Genomic DNA, 21,173 nt, shown 5'->3' with positions numbered 1-21,173 from the left:
CATATAAGCTAAAAATTGTCTGCATTCAATTTCATGTCTAAGAGTTGTTTGGTTGAGCCATGTCGCATGCTGTAAAATTATGTTGCGATATTAAAGCTTTGAGACAAAGCTGTGCTGAGCAATGGTACACAGAAGTGCTTCAGACGTAAGCATATTGTTACTTTCCTGTGCCTCTTACATGTTTGCACTCAAATTACATAGTGAGACATAGTGAGACATAGTGCTCCATTCGAAGTCTAGAAGCCTATACATCATTTTCTACTTTTCAAAAAGATGCAGATTTCTCCAATGGTAGTACTGTAACTTGAGCGATGGCCATTCCAATGGAACCAATTTAAATTGATCTGAACTGAATTAAAATGTTAGAAGAGAAGAAAGAATCCGGAACAGCCATGAAGATGCTGAACAAGGGGTGAAATGATAAAGCCTTAAAAGATTTTGAGGGGAAGAAGAAACCTTCTGCTAAATGTTAATGTAATGAGTTGAGAGAGGATTTAGCACTGAGGGCTGCTGTCCAGATGCTTCTGGCCTCATGGGATGGGGGATGATGTGAGACATACAAGGATCAAGGATGTGAGAGTTGGAGAGCAGAAAAGACAGTCCAGTCATTCCAGCATGCTGGTAGGAGCATTAAAACAAAAGATTTTAAGCAGCTGCTGCTGTGATTTGGTCCTAATAAGTAAGTCTACTTTTCCCTAGAAATTTCATTCTGGTATTTATAAATTATCTATCTATCTATCTATCTATCTATCTATCTATCTATCTATCTATCTTTAGGTTAATAACATTTTATATTTATGGTTGGATCATTAATATTCAAGTCTTCAGAACAGAAATGCTGGATTGAAGTTTTGTTCTGAAAAAAAAAAAAAAAAAAAAAAAAAATTTTGTGACATTTTGTAAAAGCATATAAATTTACCTAAAAAAAAACAACAACAAAGATCTGGCCTGTGAACACAGGATGCTGATTGTCTTAAAGAATTATGCTATCACACCTCTGCGGTTTCACATAACTTGGCAACCGAGGCTTGCAGAAAGTCAGCTCTGTTATAGTATAGTGATATTGGTCCACTATTGAGTTTTGACGTAGGTTTTGGTGTAGCTAGATGTAGTTACAAATATAAAACGGTGGGAGATGTGGGAGGGTGCATCCCTAATATATAAAATATATGTAGTTCTATTTTTTTTCTCATATACAGGCACTCACAAGTCTATTGATTTAATGCAAATAGCATGTATCAATATCCCAGAGTAGTGCACAACCTGCTCTCCTGATGGTAACTGTATTACACACGGTCAGGTTTTAACAGCAGTGCAGCCATACGGATATCTGCAGTGATGGGAAAGCAGGAATAATATTAGATCCCCTGTCTCTCTCTGTCAAAAAAAAACATTACTTTAAACTGCTCTGAATATATATTGATCATTTCTAGTCCAAGTCCAGATAAAGGAGGGTGAAAGAAAAAAAACAACAAAAAAAAAAACATTTCATTCCACTGCAGTAGAGAATACAGAAAAGATTTATACCCAACTGTACAGAAAAAATAAAATAAATAAATAAAAATATATACATAAATAGAAATAAGATGTAAATAAATGATAATATTAATAATAATATTAAGGATGAGAATAATAATAATATTAAGGATAATAATAATAATATTAAGGATGATAATAATAATAATATGAAGTCCTCACTCAGGAGAGAAAAGGTCCTGCCATGTGATTTAAAATGTAAACATTGCTCCAATGCAGCAAGTTTTTCAAGATAAGACAAACATTTATCCAAAGTACATGCTGTTAATAATTGTAATAAAATATCTAGTGTGTTCACGGGGATTTTTTTTTAGTTCTGTAAAGCTCCTTTTGCTATGTAAGGTCAAAGACATAGGTATATCAACTTCGAGCTGTCAAAAAGGTTAGCATGTGGTTCACTACAAGGGCTAACCATGTAGTTCTTCATAATTAATGAAGTGTATAAATCCATTTATCGCCTACCTTTCTTTAATAGCTCCAATATGTTTCGCTTGAATTCTCCTACGGAGCCAGTAAGAAGGTTTTTAACCCGTGTGTCTTCGTGTGTTTTCTCTCCCAGTGCCGGTGTATGTATGCTGTGCCATTCTGACTCACATTGAGGGGGCGGAGTCAGCACTCACTGGTACGCCACGCCCCGTCACATTGACAGGGCAGCCTGATCTACAGTGATTGACATCTGTGAGCTTTCCCACTTTCCTGCGCATCCACTCCAATCTTTTTGTTTTAATTACACTCTGAAGCGAATTCAGCAGTTTTTCATGGAGCTTCCCCTGTCTCAGCTTATTATACAGGTATATATCCCTAAGCATATTATGAAAGAATTACTCTGCATGAATTATTCTGCAACTACACGGTGTAGTTGCAGAATAATTCATGCAGAGTAATTCTTTCATAAAAGAATGGTGTAGTCTACACCATAGGATGGTTATGTAGGTATCAGGAATGTAAGACTGGAAGTATTAGACTAATAAAGGTTTACACGGAAAAGGCAGAATAATTGTGTCAGAAGAGAGTTTTTAACTACATAATGTAACAGACTGCAACACACAGTAAAAACAGCAGAAAAAATAATTGGTAGCCCCTGAACACTCCCCAGGACTTGCACCATACAAGAACCCAAAACCGGGCAGGAAAAATCATGACTGACCCTTTACACCCTGGACACAACCTCTTTCAGCTCTTCCCTTCTGGCAGGCGCTACAGAGCTTTGTTTACTAAAACTGCAAGACACAGGAACAGTTTCTTTCCCCAGGCCCCTTATCACCCTGATTAACAGCTTACCATAATTATATTCCCTGCTTCATATCTATAAGTACTGCATTATCAGAACCGTCAGTCATCACATCATCCGTATGTTACACACACTACCGATGCTGTATATTGTACAAAAGCATAATATTGCACAATACTGTTATTTGCACTACCATGCACTCTCACACTATATATATATATATTCTGTATTCCTATTTAATATTCATACTGTCTATATTGTCTCACGTCATCTGTATTGTCTTGTATAGCCTGTTTTGTCTTGTCTTGTATAGTCCAAGCTCAATGTACTGAGAGTCACAAACAGCTGGAACCAAATTCCTTGTGTGTGTCAACACACTTGGCCAATAAACCTGATTCTAATTCTGATTCTAACTGTTACAATACACTTTAATGACTCAGAGAACAATGCATGTTATATGTAGTATTTTTGTTCACAATCAATAAGGCATATTAATGATGAAACATAATTAGAACTTGTGGAAATGTTTGCTGATTAACAATACATCCTTTTGTATAGCATTTGCTCTATCCACAATAGATGAACACTGCTCTCTGGTGTTAAAATAATGTAATAGAACTGTAACTATTCTAAGCAGCCAGATTACACATGATGAATCTAAACAAATCTAATTATTTTACTAGGCATGTTCAAACTTATGTTATACAAGGCATTATGGAAAACACTAAGTTATATTTTATAACAATTTATGAAGTATGTCTCTAGGCTGGGCTCTGCGGTAACTGCTTGTTACAAACTGTAAAACATGGCTTTTTGGTTTAATTCATGTATAAACTGCACAGAGAGGTATATTAGTAACCCATGATGTGCTATTCCAGGCACCCAGGTATATACTGTTGCTGAGGCAACCAAAGCTATGGAGGTTTACCTTGACAACCACATCCTGCAAATTATGGCCCAACAGCAGTGCTCCTGTCGTACAATGTACAGAACTGTATGGTTTTTTACATGTATTTTGTAGCCTACATCTATAGGGCTTTTTATGCTGCCCCCATGTAAGAAGATATATAGTAATTTATGCAAATCATTGTGCCATGTGTAATAGAAGTAAAGTAAAATGAAGTAAGGGTTCAATTAGCAATAATCTCATAGGCTATGATATGAATACAATACAAAGGCAGAGATCAGTAAATGTCTTATCTGTTCAAATCAGTGGAAAGCTATTTGATATCTGCTCACACAAAAGTAGTAAAAATGGATAGACTAAAAATCGTGTGTGTGTGTGTGTGTGTGTGTGTGTGTGTGTGTGTGTGTGTGTGCGCTTACCTGTTCGTTGGTATTCATGCACTGGAGTTTCATCTGTTTCAGGTAGGTGGCAGTAAGGGGCATGTTGTAGTCGATGAGGTCTGGGACCAGTGAGGTGGGTCGGTCATTTTCTGTTGGGGTGAAATCAGCTTTAGTTTCTTCAGCATTAACTGCATTATATAAATAAAAATAAAAACTCACTTGCACATGTTCCCATATTGGGTAGCTGAGTGGCAAGGTGGCAGGAGACATCATAAAGGAGTCACAAGTTAACATTATATAATAAAACTATATATTATGAGAGAAGAAAGGTGGCTACAAATAACATTATATACACATTACTTGGCCTATTCCTATACACTGTATACAATGCATCCTTTTAGCAAATATCCACAGGTGGACTAGTTGAGCAGACCTTGAGTTGCTTTCTAAACAGTCCCCAGTCTGTCCACTGGAGGGAGATGTTGAGAACCAGCAGTACAGAAATACTGAAAATATCTTGGGTCTTTGTTCAAACACAAAAACCACTGAGTTGTCTTTGTTTCACAAAGGCCTGTTGACTCTAGAGGGTCTGTTTACACTGTCAAACAGACATAACACAAACCTGTCTAACGTCTGTGAAATGCAGGAAGAATGTGACGGAACAGATGCTTCTTCATTTAAACATCCTCATCTAATATTTGCTGTAAAGGATAAAACTCAGAACTAATCCATTTCAACTGCAAAATTAGTTCATTTACAAATTAAGCCTGAAAGTTTACTAATTTACTAATGACTAACAGCAGACAGCCATGTCATGGTAATACAACAATATATCATACGTGTAATCTGTATACATCATGTAATCATTTGGACAGGTCATGCCTTGACAAAAAGTCACTGACTGCTGATTACTAAGACGTAATCATAGTCCTGTATATTTAAAAGAAGTTTAGTTTAGTTTATTCTTGAATTATAAATACATTTAATTAGTAAAATTTAATCATTACAAAATGCACCAAGTTTTACTTGTATTTAATTGTAATTATTGTCTGCAATGCCATGTATGGGATAGATCTGTTACCATTATTTAATCCCTTATTCATGAACCACAGTAATAGTGAAAAGAGTAATGAACCTCTGACATGTCTATTAGTTTAATGGGTTAATCATAGCATAATAAAGCTTATAACAAAAACACAGTTGCCCAGGAATTCTACCAGGGAGGGAGATTAAAACTTCTTTTGAAGATTAAATCTTCCTATTTTAATAATCAAAATCAGACTTTTTTGCTCAGCAGTGAAAATGAAGAATCTAACCTTTAAACTCTGCTGTGCTGGGGTTGATGTGCATCCTCTTCTGGCATTCCCCACAGCTCATCAGGAAGCGGGTCACAGCCTCGCGGGGAAGGAAAGCGTATGTCTCTGCAATCTGGCAACCACAGAAGGAGAGAGAAATGGGGGTTAAGGAGACGGGATGAGAGGATGGAGGGGATTAGAGGCATCTTTGTGGGGATTGCTGTCAATATAATCTGAAGGGCAAAGACAGCTGTAATATTTGATTTTAATATTTGATTTGATTTTATTTATTTTATTGTCTTAACATTTGTATCCCTTGTCACCATAGAACCGATTATCCTATGCTATTCTATGCCTGACCTTTTTAACACATCCCGTTTCTGTCCCTTTCCTGCTGCAGCTGTTTTGCGTGCGACCTTCATGCACATACACAGAGCTAGAGAGGGGGAGAGAAAGAGAGTAGGAGCAGGAGGCTCATCAGGGACGCCTGGTTCCCCTGATCCTGCCTCAGGCTGTGCAGAGGGAAAAGGCCACCCAGGGAACAAACACATGCACTTCTCAGAATGCCACAGCCCAAGACAGCCCTCCCTTCCCAGTGTCGCTGTGTTGGAGTCACAGGGACAGCCGTGCTATAAGACCTGACAGCAGTTCTCTCCAGGGTAGTGGATGTGGAAAAGAGATGAGCCCCAAGTACCCAACTCTCTCTCTCTCTCTCTCTCTCTCTCACTCTCTCTCGCTCTCTTTCTCTCTTTCTCTCTTTCAGTGCATTCCTCACCTTGGTTTTGAGACACATGATAAAAAATTTCTTTTCTCCAATCGGTGTAAAGCATATATGATATGATATGATGATATGATATGATCCCTCACACACAGAACAAGCATATCACATATTCTGCGAAAATCTATTACTTAAACAGACAGCCTTACATCCTAGATTCTGTACACTGATAGATGATTAGTTTATACAGCCTATCTAAAAAGACAAATTTCCACAGCTACCTAATAATATCACCACAAGAGGGCATAGTTCACAGACAAGACAGTGGGTCAAAGGGACAAGGATTAAAGCAGAAGTGTTGATTCCTGTCTGTCTGCACTGACCCCATATTTCCTTACATATGTCATCCTATCAGGCTTCAGATGAAAATCTTCATCTTTAAATTAAACCAAATCATATCTAATTTCACCCAAGACTGCAAATTTAAATCATTTTAAATTCAGACATGCACACTGTCTAAAAAATAATTATATTAAAGCAAGTCTTTCCAAAATGGATAGTTTTTTTTACCATCTCTGGCCAGAGGTGGAGTTGTGGTAAACAACCTATCAGCATCAGTCACGGCTGATTATAGCCAATCAAAGCCTGTCCGACCACAGCAAATCATACCAATCACAGAGCATCTCACCCAGTCACACCTCATTTTAAAAGTCACAGCCAATCAACAGACGTTAGGGGCAATAAGATAGTGGATATTGTTGGTGATGGACAGTTGAGCGGGTCTCTGTGGGACTTGGAGTGCCAAATGTCAAAAACAAGCCTATCAGGTGGCTAATAGTTTTAATTAGGTGATTAGCAAAGAGCTTGATGGGGACAGAAACCTGACACCTGCTTTCACACACTGTGAGATTATAGCTCAGAGATTACTGAAGATTTTCATGGGTATATTTTTTGGCATTTCTCCATTTAACTGAAGTAGCAATGAAAAACCAATCCTCAATTCATAGTGTCATTTTCCCAACTGTACTCCATATGCTGTGTTTATTTGCTCTTTGTGCTGCTACATTTATAATCTGCTACATATGGTTTTCAGTTTGGTCAGTTTTCCACAGTTATAGAAATCAGTTCCTCCTCATTATGTTTCTGTTATGTTTAGTTTTTAGAGAGTATTAATCAGGGTACTTGTTTACTGTATTGTGCTGCATTTGTCACACATTTTTGCACTGTTCCACACTACTGTTATGTATATATATTCTTTCTACAGCTACTTTAGTCTGTCTGCAACTAGATACAGAGGAATATTACAGCAGAGTTGAGGTGCATACATCTTAATTACAAAGATGAATGCACATAAAATTTAAGTAGTGCAAAAACAATACAACAATTGCTCTACAGAGATGTGGTCAGATGAGTCATCCTTCACCTTCTTTTCAAGAGGGTGAGCCCATGTGTGTTGTGCACCAAGAGAACAATAGAGTCCTGAGTGCTTGACCCTTCATTAAGGGGTTCTGATATGCTGGGGTTTTCTGGTTCCTTTAGAGGGAAGTGGCACAGCAAATCAATACAAGGTTTCTGACTGACCATTTATTCTATGATGCAACCCGTCTATCATGATGTAGATGGTCTCTTCCAGGATAACCTCACCCCCACTCACACAGCATAAGTTCTCAACGAACAGTTTGATGTGTAAAAAATCTATAATAATTTTTTTTATAAAATAAATACAATTAAATAAAAAAAAACTGGTCAGCACACACTATCACCATTATCAAAGCATCAATTAAGGGAATATCTTGCCTTCCATTTGTCACAAGTCTGTAAATACATTTACATTTTTACATTTAAACTATGATCTCTCCACTACTGTCCTTTTAGTACATCTCATATGTTGTGTGTGTGTGTTTGAGAAAGGGGGGGGGGGGGCAGGTGGCACTAGGTGTAAAGGGATACTGAAAAGATAATATTAGACTCACTGAAATCTAAGCCAATCAGCATGAGCCATGCAAATGCAGTAATGTCATTTAATAGATTTAAACTAATTATAGAACACATGCATAGCCATATTATTGAAGATTAAAATGATAATGATGTGAGAACTGGTTAAAGGACATATTTAACACAATTGCACAGCTCTCTCTAATCATCAAATTTAGACAGCATTGTTTTTTTTTCTCGTTTGTAAGTCATACTGAAGCTAAAACTAAGTCTCTAAATCACCAAACACAGACCAAAATTTGCCTTCAGGTTCAGCTATAAATACCATACATGAAAAGCTTCAAAGCGCTTCAAGACATTGTGCTGTCACGTTCTTGAAATTACTAACATTCTTCTTTTCTATTAGATTTTAATAAAATATTTCATAATATTTCATAATTTTTTACTTTTTTATATTTTTAACCTATATGGCAAAATAAATGACATTAGAGCATTATTTAGAGCAGATTTATTATTTCAGCCTCTGGCTTTGTGTTTCCTGTGTACTTCAGTGTAATTAAGTGTTATAAACTGTGGTGCTCTGCTTTACCGCTTTGTAGGTCTTTTTCTGGCCAGCATGTTTGGGTGCCCTTCCTGGATCTGCGCCCATCTCCACATGCATGGCATAGATGATGTCAAAGAAATCCTCCACGACTGCGACGCGTTTCAGAGAACTGTCCTGTGACTGTCCGCCATCAGAGCACTGCTGGTCAAAGATGAAGACAGATAATAAATGAGAACATTAGCGTCTTTATGAACAATGAATATTGATGCTGCTAAACCTGACATCTGATATATAAGTCAGACAACTTATTCGCTTGCAAAATTCAAATGCAATTTCAATAGGAGGCAATATTTTAAGTGCTAGACTGCATGAGAACTCTTACTATGTAAATATTGTGCATTTATCATATATCATATAGCAGAAAATTGTTAGCAGATACAACCAAAACCATTTAAACAAGTTTGAGATACTGTTCTGTATAATTTAACTGGTTTCATCTTTATATATATCATTACTTTGGAAATCCTCCCTGGGAGCAGCAGATTTTGATAAATGGAACAATATAAGGTGATAGCTTGTGTCAGAACTTTTAGTGCACAGATATTAACCTCTATGCAGAAATGCTAATATGACTTTGGATTTCTTTATGGCCTCAATCACAATCACAACAGACCCTAAATCAGACATTAACCTGAAATAAGAACAACTAAATGCTGCGTCACTGAATCCCTGTCAAACCAAACACAAAGGCCTGGAGAAGAGAGGATGCTGAACTATGCAATCCACTCAGAGAGAGACAAAGCGTGAGAGGCAGAGGAGTGTGTTTATGAATGCTTTTCCGATTGCATTTTAAAAATAACATGGTTGTGTGTCACACTCACCCCCTGCCCCACCTCCTGCCATATTCCCCCTTTAAATACCTGCTTTCTCTCCCCCTGACCCCGTTGCTATGGCAACTGTTGGCACTCTTTCAGGCAGGTGTGTGGGGCAGTGGGTCATGTGATGTCTGTTGAAACTCTGATTGCTACAACAAGCGCACGGCACCTCCGTCCCACACGGGCCCCGTTGTCACCTGCTTGCTCCTTTGCGTTTTCTTTGTTTTCATCCTTTGTTTCCCTGACACGTTTTTTCTAATTCACTGCTGTGTGTTTACTTTAAGGCATCAAATAACTGACATTTTGACCCACATCTGCTTGTTCTGTGCTTTTACATAATTTGTGTGCTGTCCTTTCAACAGTGACATACAAGAAATAGATTATTTCAACATTTGATGGGAGAATGTTAGATGCTTACTTGGAGGAAAGATACCAGTTACACTACTTTTTTCGAGAGACTTGCAGCAGGTGCATTTGATTATCTGGTATAAAAGAACGAATATTTTTCTTTCTTTCTTTCTTTCTTTCTTTCTTTCTTTCTTTCTTTCTTTCTTTCTTTCTTTCTTCGTTCTAGCTCTCATCCTTCTGTATCCCCTCTAACACATATTTTCTTCCCTTCTTTGCTTGTTCATCTCTATCCATCTCCATCTGTATCTGTCCCAGTAACTCTTCCCTCTTTCTCGCTCTTGCTCCTCTCTCCCAAGTGCCAGGTAATGGACGTTCCTATGGCAACTAAAACCAGTGCGCAGAGTGGGTTCACTTTAATCCGGCCTTCTCTAGTCGTTCTCCTGTGCATGTTCTTTTACTCTGAATAATAATTAACGCCTTTATTATGTTCTTATCAGTGAAAGTATGTGTGACTGCACATGGCTTTAATGTAGTTCAGCACAGCAGGAAAAAAAATATGATGTACATATGTCGTTGGTTTATGGGGTCCCGTCCTGGTTTAGTGCTCGTTTGCTTTCTTTCACTCTCGTGTGCTCATCCTGTCCCTCCCTCCTTCATTCATCCACCCCCCCTTCTCTCACTCTCCCTCTCAGCTACAAGAAACTGTTTCAGAAATAACCCCTCTAGGACATGATGTGATGCAGACTTCTGTTCCTTTGAGAAGAAAACCATAGCTTTAGCTACAGGCAAGGCGCGTGTGTGTGTGTGTGTGAGTGTGTGTGTGTGTGTATTTCAGCCCTAAGCTTTGACTCCCTCTGTCCTACAAACATCCCCATCTCAACTTAATTCCTTCATTCTGGCTGCCTAAACACACACACACACACACACACACTCACACTCACACACAAACATACATACAGTACACACACCTGTTTCCTCAATCTTCAATCTAAGAACACATCACTATGATAGTGAAAGTCTATCAGAGTGTGAGAGATGAAACTAGGCCAGGGAGGTTGACAACTTAAGTTCAGATGTGACACAACCAATACTAAACAGATCTTGAACTAAGGCACACTACACAAACATGCACAGTCTAAACCAATGCAAAATAATGTGCAGATTTCTGCGCAAGAATTTCTAAAGGTTCTCATGCTAAAAGGCTCATGCTTTGGTGCAGTATTTCAAACCATAGTATATATTTTAGATAAATGGGATAAACTGTAGAGATAAATAGTAACTAATTTTAAAGTTTAAAATTTTTTCTTTATGTTTTTTATACTTCTGTTGAGCCGCTTTGAGACAATGTCCATTGTTAATACAAAAGATAATTAATTTAATTTAATTTAATTTTTTGAAAGCTAAACAATACGTAAACAACAGAATCCACAATTCAAAAGTGTTTTCATCCTCCTACATAAATATTACCTCCCTCTTAAAAAAAAAACAGCATTATTTTTCAGTGCCGTGAATACATATGAGTGCTGTCATTTTCACTAGCATGGTAAAAAACCCATGGCTGCAGAATGTGTCCCAGAGTATCCTGTAGTTTATAATAATATCGCTATGAGCACAAGCAGAGATATGGTCTAGCTGAACAGGCACTATCACCAGAAATGATCTACACACTGTGAGTAGACCCAAAGGTTATTATTTCTATGTTATATTGTTGCATGTGCGTATGAATGTTTGAATCAGTAAAGTGCAGTATAGAGGCATATGTTACATGTGTAAATGTCTAAGCATGTATCTGTGTCTAACAGGCAAAGCAGCTGTTTTAGTGGGCCAGTGAGTGTGGTTTCATCATTATCACGTCATTTTAAAGAAGCCCCATGAAATGTCAGCAGCAAAAATCAGCATTTTCATGCTAAAGCCTTCTTTCTTCTTCCTTTCTCTCTCTCTCTCTCTCTCTCTCTCTCTCTCTCTCTCTCACACACACACACTTTTGACTCCACTCATTCTTCTTCCCACCACTCTACTTTTAAACCCTGCTTTCTCCAGATGTGCCATATTATTCATCCCTTCTATCCCCTATTCTGCTCTCTATACATCATATTCTTTTTTCTACATTTCTCTCTCTCTCTCTCATTCTCCCTGTCCTGCTCCAAACAGCTCTGTTGCTAGGATACTGGTGGAGCTGATTGGGCAAGCGGCCGCCTCCGACCCCCCACCCCCCTCTGGCAGTCTCACACATGTACACACACACAGTGCACTGACTTACTGAACAGTCCTACACACAGAGGTAATAGGGACAGGGGCCACAGTGAGGAAGCAGCTGGGTCACACAATCACACACAAACACACACACGCACACACACACACTCGCACACACACACTCACACACACACAATCACACACAAACACACACAGACGCACACCCACGTACACACATGCACACAGACACACACGCACACACATTCGCACACACACACTCACACACACACACACAATCACACACAAACACATACACACACTCACGTTTAACTTACTATCCTTGTGAAGACCTTCCACTGTAATATTTAATTAATACAACACCTAAATCTAACCCTAAACTTAACTTCTGTAACCAAAGCAAACCAATTAGGTCTCTTCATTTTTAAAATACAACCTGCTGTACTGCTGTATGCATTTATTTTAAAGTACTTTTCCTTGAGTAGCCAAATGTCTGTCAGACATTCCTATCCTTGTGGGGACATTTGGTCCCTCCTAAAATATAATGTACCCAATCACACCCCATCACTGGAAACTGCCTGGCTAATATTTAAGGCAAAATGTGCAAAACATTTCATGCTGAGAGAACATGAAATCCACAAAACATCCCAAAAGGGAACATTACTCAGCTCCAGTAACTGTCCTGACAGTAACAGAATCCTTATGCAAAAATGTTCGGAAAACATACATCATATTAAATCATATAACCATCCAGGCATTAATAAAGAAAAATGAGCTTCAGCCACCTACTAAACAAATTTAACGGTTAATAAAAGGGCAATAAGCTAATAATTATCATTATAAGCATTCTTTGTATTAAGAAAAGAACTGAAAACCTATTTACTAAGCATTTCTATAATGGAAGTTTAAGAGTTGTTTACTTCTGTCATTCTGTCAATTTTTCTTTAATAAAAACCTCCATTAAGGGTATGCGTAAATGAAGCTCTAAATCTGTAGCATTTGTTCTTTCAGAGATGTAACTGCTTTTCTGATGGGCAGAAGTCATGGTTATGTGTTTCGTACATGGTTGTGTTGCTTTAATAAGACAATCTCTCTCTCTTTATGGTTAGATTTTAATGGTTATGGTTTGACTCCACAGTCCAATAGTTGGGTATTTGAAACATCTATTGATTGGCCAAACAAATGCTCATAGACTTCCATTATATCTTTATCCATGCTTTCCTTTGTGTAGACAAGTATGTCATGTTTACCAATCTGAAAAATGCTGAAGTGAGCTGCCCTAGAATAATCATAAACAAATATTTATACCTAGAAGTGCACTTGACTACTCTTTAACTTTGTTTAGGTTTTTGTTAAATCCTCCAAAGCTGTAACATTTGCACACAGTGGTTGCCATTTATTCATTTCACCTATTAACAAAATAGAAATTCTGCATTAATTACTGCAACAGTATAAGATTTGCCAGGGATGAAAACACCATATGACCCATATATTAATACCAGCTGCAGTCACAATGTACTTTGCAGTCTTTTTTATTAACTTCAAAAAGTAATACCCAAAACATGAATCATTATATGTCAAGACATCAGTAATTCAATTTGTTTTCTTGTGTGAGTCATAACATTCAACATCTAACCGCAGGCACTTGGTTGAAGCAGCTGGGAATGAATCAGAGAGGGAGCTGACAGGTATGTAATGTATGTTTGAAGAAGGTGCTGGGTTACGACGTGTGAAGCAGATGTGTTGGCGAGTGGGACTGAATTCAACGCTGCATTCTGATTAGCTCATGGCAAATATAGCAACAGGTCACCTCTTAAAGTCCAATCTTCTCTATTCAGCCCATCAGCAAGGAAATGGCACAAAATTGAAAAGCCCTCCTGTCCACAGTAGGGAGTGGAGAAAGTGAGAGGCAGGGAAAGATGAATGTAAACTGTTTTTTTTTTTTTTTCTTTTCCTCTCCTCCGCTATCCTCGGGTCTTCCTCCTCCTCCCTTTCCTTGTTAGTTCATAAAGCCCCTTCATTAAATCCACATTACGCCTCTGTCTCTCTCACTCACTGTCTCTATTGTCCCTCCCATTTCCACATCTCTCTATAGCTCTCTTTTATTATTACTCTCCTCTCTGCCTTTCTCTCCTTCTTTCTCTATGCTTGAGTAAAATGTTTAAATACTGTTGATATCACAAACTCGCAGGGCCCTCTACTCCACTCATAAGTGACATATTTCCCATGCCCCATATTACTGTCTACGTTTCATCTAGTGAAGATTATCATTAACACAGCAAAACTCGTGCTCACTTTCCGCCCCAACTATTGCTTTGTTCTCTACTGTCATTATTATCTTACTGTAACACTCATCTTAAGGGGCAATTAAGCTTTTAATCACAATGGACATGCTGTTGGATGTAGATTTGCATTCCTCACTTATAAATATATAAAACACATATTAGCTTCATTGTAGTTAACCACAGAAATAAGCTCTAATTTTACAGGGTTTACTGTACTGTATTGTAATATTTACTACGTATATTGTCTTGTAATATTTAAGAGATAATAAAATAGATAGCGTTCTGAAGTGATAACAGATTAACCAAAAGTGGAATAACAGCACAAACAGAGTGGTCTGATATTGTTATCATGTTAGTTGACTTGCTTATAGTGGAAATAATAAATCTACACACCTCTGTCAATATTGGTTTTTTTTGTCAATCAAGGTTTTTGAGTTGTAAAAAATTAAATCATATCAGATCTTTTCCATCTTAAATGTCATCTATTGTTTTTGTTTGGAATGTTTTTTACATAAGGGTGTGCAAGTGTGCACACCCTTATGTAATGAAGCACCAAGAGCTTCAGGAATACCAATGGCAAGTACTGATCAAACAAGTCAAGTTAAGTCAAGTCAAGTCAAGTCAGGTCAAGAAACTGTTATTTACTCCCTCCAAGTAACAACAATCTCTCGTATTCTTCACAAAGCTGGCAAAAGTCTCTTATTACAACAAACAAAATTTTTACCAAAGCATATATACAATTTCCGAAAACCATGTAGATAAATGGTCTGATGAGACCAAAGTGGCATCTTTTGGGCACAATTCTAAAAGATATCTTTGGCACAAAAAAGACATCTAATTTACTGCATGATTCACCATGGGATTCTTATTTAAGGTGGTGGTGGCAGCAACATGTTTTGGGGTTTGACTTCAGCTGGGACTGGGGCTCTAGTCAATGATGGTGCCTATTATCTGTTTTGGCACAAATCCTGCAGGTCTTCCAGAAAGACCCAAAGCACAATCCAAAGTCAACAAAGCAATGGCTTCAGAAAAAGATGATCAGTATTTTGGAGCAGCCCAGTCAGAGCAAAGACCAAAATCATATCATAAAAAAATGCTCTTGACATCCTGTGGAATGGCTTGAACAGGGATCTCGCGATATGATAGAGCAAGAGCATTTATGCAAAAGAGGAATGAAATGACTGAGTGCTATCTTACAAGCAAAGGTGTTTTAACAAAGGATTAGTTAAGGGGTGTGAATATATATGCAACTTCTAGTTGTTTTAGTTGTAAATATAGCTGTTAGAAGTTATACCACACTAAAGGTTGAGAAAAGTTCAGATTTATCTTGGTTTTACTTAGTACATCACAAAAGTCTGCTGTTAACATGGGTGTGTATTTTTATATAAACTGTATACCATCACCACCTACGATTATGAATTAATTCATTCATCTTCAGTAACTGCTTTATGCTGGTCAGGTGGATCGATAGTCAAGTCAGGTGCAAAGCAGGAATAAACTCTAGATGGGATGCCAGTCACACACACATTTATGAACTCATTCACACCTACGGGAAATTTAGAGCAGCAAATCCACTTACCGGACTGTTTGTGGAAGGTGGGAGGTAAAAACCAGAAGAGCAGGTAAAGCTCAACACAAACAGCATTGAACCCTGGAGCTGTGAGGTGGCGACACTCAGTACCACTCTATGTATATGTATACACTCTATGTATATGATTTGCTTACTAGTATTTTAATTTATAAAATAACATTCAAAATGATTTTAGTCTTCTTCATACACATCTTAAAGCATATCATCTAACTCATGCTAACATTTATCTGCCACCCATTCCTACGAGAGTGCTTGCTAAACAAATGAATATATTAAATTACACTCCATATTTTTTCTTTGGAATTGTATAGCCCAAACTTTCATTACAGAACATTGTTAAAGTTAGTACTGATTTACACACATTTTACACCAGCACTGTTTTAGCAGTTAGAAGTAATAAACAAATGAAAACCAAGCAGAAACAAATATTGCCTATGGCCAGTTTATAAAGTACACGCCAATGTATAAATGAAAGTAAGCTTCTCTTAGCTGTAACTTTAACTATCACCAGAATATCCCTTACATTCATGAACATATGAACATGTATTTTGATTAATCATAGATTTTTTTCCCCAATTTTTGCAAGATTTTTTTTGCCAATCTGTCTCCGACTTTGTAATGTTAACAGCACATGCTGGGATGTTAGCATTGTGGCCTTGGTGTCATGGAATAATAGCAGGGGGAACGGACAATCAGAGAAACAGACAGGCCCACAACGCTAATGAGAGACTGCAGAGGCTAATTATACACAGAGGACGATGAGGGAGAGATGGAGAGATGGGAGAGAGAGATCCATGGGGGTAGGAAGGGTAGCAAGGGAGTGAGACACTCTTTTGTCCCACTGCAGCACGCTCCCAGAATAGAGAGGACATGGAGAAGGTTTTTTTAATTTCCTCTTTGTCTTTGTCTTGCACATAAACACACACAGACTGATCTGCTCAGCATGACCAACCACAAGCTAGCAATTCGAAGTGGGACTGTATGTTTGATAATCGGTATAGGTGCACCTTGGTGTGTGTGCATGTTTGGTGTGCGTGTATATGTGTGTGTGGGGTTGTGTATGTGGAGCAGAGCGCCTTCTCTCTCTGGCAGGGGGGAGGCCCTGGAGCCAGTTAAAAATGGTGTTAATTTCTCCTCCTATGGGAGACAAGAACTGTCTCTCCATGGCAACAGAGATAGGGTGCTGAAGGGAGGAAAACCAGATCAGCGACCCTCTCACAGTACCTCTCTCTCTCTCTCTCTCTCTCTCTCTCTCACACACACACACACACACACACACACATACAGGACTTAAAGACAGAAATGTATCCAGCATTGCACAGAAAACACAGAAAAGGAGTCTTAAGGTATAGTCATTAATAAATATTCAAAAACACACATACTTGTGAGTCAGTTCATGGAAAAGCAAAATGCAATATGGCATCTTCATGTAAAAAAAAAATGAATACACACACACACAGACACACACAAAAAATAAATTGGCCGTATTCAAGGACAGACATGCACCTTGGATGGCACATTCTCTTATTCTTCCACCCACATCAACACAGCTTCCTTTTCCATTCTGGAAGTATACACACTGAATGAACACTCGCTCTGCCCTGCTGCTTCAGATGGTACAAATCGAGGGGAGGGGAGGAGAGGAGAGGAGAGGAGAGGAGAGGAGAGGAGAAGAGAGGAGAGGAGAAGATAAGAAAAAAGAAGAGAGCTTATCCAAGAGCACCTACTACTCCAACCATCTTCTCTAGCAGAATGCTCCTCACTTACGAAAGATGAGAGTGAAGTGGGTCAATCAAGCTGTGTGTGTGTGTGTGCGTGTGTGTGTGTGTGTGTGTAACAAGTCCACCACAAGTATAGAAATATGTTACTCTCACAAAGAATAAAGAATTAAAACGAAAAACAGACAAACAAAAAAAAAACTCCATAAAAACTAAAAGAGCCTAAATGTTTCCATTAAGTTACTACAAAAGTTTAAGGTTAAATTTATTTAGATACATAGCATTACTTAACTGGTTTAATGCATACAGTAAATGTCAATGATGGTCCTCACTTGGATAGTAAAAAATGCCTACATTTTTGGTAAATTCCAATGTTTAAAATACAAATCTATATGATGATGCATCTTCCATGTTCTCTTAACTCAAAACAGATAATTACATAAGCTTTGGAATATCTGTCCACAAACTCTGTCAACTTGAACTAAGATATGCGCTGCTGCAACAGGTGCTTACACTACTCTTGTTAAACAAGTTGCTGTACAGTATGTTCTTTCTAAGAATCCAGCATTACAGGACAGGACACTAACATTGCACTGACCTTCCAAAACAAACAGTTTGCTGAATCAATATTTGGGAGCTGCTAATGAGATAATTGTTGCATTATTTATAATGAAAGAACACATTTACATGATAAAGGTAGACAGACAGACAAGATTTGTACAAATACAGAAAATTACAGTAAAAAAATTACTTGACAGAACACTCACTATCTTGCTTGAAAAAATAGCAAGACATAATATGTGGCGGTTGTCAATGGGGTCTAATCTTTAGACAGACCTACTGCTGAAAAAGCAACATGCAAAACTGCTAGCTTTAATGCAAATGATTGATGATCATAGCTTTTTAACATTTACACACACGCTTCCACATTGTAAATATACACACCAAATAAGATTATACACTTATAATGAACTTCCTTTTTTAACAGAAGTGCTAATAATAGTGACAGAGACAGTTGCTGTCCAATTAGACTGAGTGTTTAAACAATTAATAGCTCTGAATGTCTACTCTTTGTCTGAATCCTTGGTTTTAAGGATGATCCAACACAAAGCCCTAAGAGCTGTCTATGAGAGAACATCAGTCAGAGGCATTACACAAGCAGTGGGCATAAACAGTGCAACAATTTGGAATGCCCTGAAAAAGAAAGATGCACTAACAATCAGACATAGAACAGGTGAGCCATGGAAAAAAGAGCAGTTGATGACAGAAACATTATGAAAGCTGTGATGAAAACCTAAAATCAACAGAAGAAAAGATATCACAATCAACTGTTCATAGAAGACTACTGACATCGGAAATATAGAGGCCATACCAACTACTCACCAGCAGTAAGAATCAGATGCAATCAGAAGGCAAACTGAGGGTGTCACATTCTAACACATCTTGATGTAAATATCAGGAAAGAAAAGCTGCAATTCTAATCTAGATTCTGATGTTAGACCCAAATATCTTCAGTCAGTAGCAAAAACAAAAGAAGTGGCCTTGCTGTTCCAATACATATGTTAAGGAGTTTGCACATACTGTATGTATGTTCTGTATGTATGTATGTACAAGATAATAAAAGAAAAAATTGTGAGAGATGCAAGTAATGTTCTCTAGCTGTCTGCACCCTATGCGCTGCAGGCAGACATTGCTCTCTGGCTTCACAATGCTATTCCTACTAACCATCTGTTCAAACTGCTCTTCAAAGTTGAACCCATCAGTGTATGAGAAACATTAGTTAACTAACACTCTGTTTAATATCATCCCCCAATGATCACATCTGATTCTGGTTCCTCTCAAGGTGTCTTGCTCTTGACATCTTCTTTTCTTTGCCACCATTGCCTCTTGTTTGCTCATTAGGTATACATTTCATATTTGATTTAATACTTTATATATCTGTATTACAGCAGCTTTGTAACAAAGTGTATTGTTAAAACGTGCTATTTAAATAGGACTAAACTGAATTACCTCATGGACTTTGAGAACAAACTGCTATCTATGTTTCTCACCTGAATTTGGTAACAGGTACAGTATGCAGGAAGGTGTTTAACTTCATGGATGCTTTAGATTTTAATCAGCATGTGCTTTGTGACATCACACCTACATAACAGTTAAATAATTATTTAACAAAGAATGTGGGTTGATCACAATCGTACATTAAAATGTTCCATAAAACATAAAAGCAAACTTGCAATATGTGTGTGCAGTACTACAATACTGAAAAAAGATAACTATACAAACAAAAGAAGAGTACAGGGCAGTATCAATGAAGCAAAATTCAATTTATTTTTTTTATTTTGACAGCAGTACTCGAAAGGTGGACCCTAAACTCAACAACCATTCAAAATATTCATTTTTAAAGTCAGTTTAATCTTAATCTTTTTGTCTATATTATTATTATTATTATTATTATTATTATTATTATTGTTGTTGTTGTTGTTGTTGTTATTGTAGATGCAGGAGCAGGTACCATAAGAGAAATCCTGAAATATGATCTTTGTCATTTCTCCTTTACTATGTGTAAATAAACATAATTTATATTGCTGCAGTGCAAAATGAATAAACTTCTTCTCATGCCTCTTTACTAGGTTTTTCTGGAATAACTTTACTACTGATCCTGTGCGCAGGTGTGTTCTCACTAATGCCAGCCAGACATGAACACACTGTTCAGTTTGCATTTACACCTGTGAGAGATCTAATCACAAAAAGATCGCTGATCAGATAACATTTCTAAACACATCTTTTTTTCTGATCAGATCAGACTGCAAAACAAAAACAGTAGAAAGGAACTGATAATATTTTGTGCACCTAGATGAGCGCAGTTTAGTAGAAAGCTGGAATTCCAGTTAATTGTTAGATTTGAATGGCTAGATTTGAATATTTAGGTTGCCTTCATGGCCGAGAGGAACACAAAACTTGTCCTGTAGGGTGCACAAGGCAATGTGACATGTTCGATGAAACACTGTGGCGTCCAAACTCAAATCGTCCAAACTCAATTACATAGAAAACCTATGGGACTATTGAGAACAGGTGAAACACAACAAACTCTAGCTGAATTGTGTACATCAATTGATTCAATTGAAGAGTGCACAAAAATGATCAATATACTTGTTGGGGTTTAGACAGGTAGGAAAATAAATATTGTTTATGAACCCAAGCTTAGGATTAAACTGGAGACCCTTCAAACTTTGAGGCAGCATCGCTACCTTATGCCTTTCCTGTATTTAGTCTGTTGCAAAGGGGCAGCAGAGAGGTGGATGAAAGGTAGCATGAGTAAGTGGATGGGTGATTTAGTGTTAAGAGTGGTGATAGCAGAAAGCGTGAGTGCACTCTTCTCATCTGTAACTCCCTCATGTTGAACAATGCTGTGGACAATTTGCATATTAGAATGGAAGCATTGCAAAGGTATGTATGGCTTTTCTTTGAATGTATGCTGCAGTCTACCATTAAATATGAATAACATTGGCAGTTATTCATTACCATCATGGATGCAAAGAGTATGATGAACAGTATACAGATGTATTAAAAGAGAGGGATTGGGGGTGTGCATATGTGTT

At 37.6% G+C, this 21,173-nt stretch overlaps 1 protein-coding gene across 2 annotated transcripts in view; it reads right to left on the bottom strand.

Annotated features, from left to right (window-relative positions):
* Positions 1 to 21,173, bottom strand: part of nol4la (nucleolar protein 4-like a) — a 40,916-nt gene that overhangs the window by 13,924 nt on the left and 5,819 nt on the right. The window contains exons 3-5 of one of the 2 annotated variants that reach the window (XM_060881502.1): positions 8,592 to 8,747; positions 5,371 to 5,482; positions 4,094 to 4,203 (exon numbers count right to left, since the gene is read on the bottom strand). In XM_060881502.1, the coding sequence (XP_060737485.1) occupies positions 4,094 to 4,203; positions 5,371 to 5,482; positions 8,592 to 8,747 (378 nt within the window). The remainder of the gene's footprint in view (positions 1 to 4,093; positions 4,204 to 5,370; positions 5,483 to 8,591; positions 8,748 to 21,173) is intronic. The other variant, XM_060881504.1, reaches the window with a different exon arrangement.

Source organism: Tachysurus vachellii, chromosome 11, assembly GCF_030014155.1.
Source record: "Tachysurus vachellii isolate PV-2020 chromosome 11, HZAU_Pvac_v1, whole genome shotgun sequence".
Classification (NCBI taxonomy): Eukaryota; Metazoa; Chordata; class Actinopteri; order Siluriformes; family Bagridae; genus Tachysurus; species Tachysurus vachellii.
Note: the sequence above shows the minus strand (reverse complement) of the source record. Positions and strands in the feature narration are given on the sequence as shown.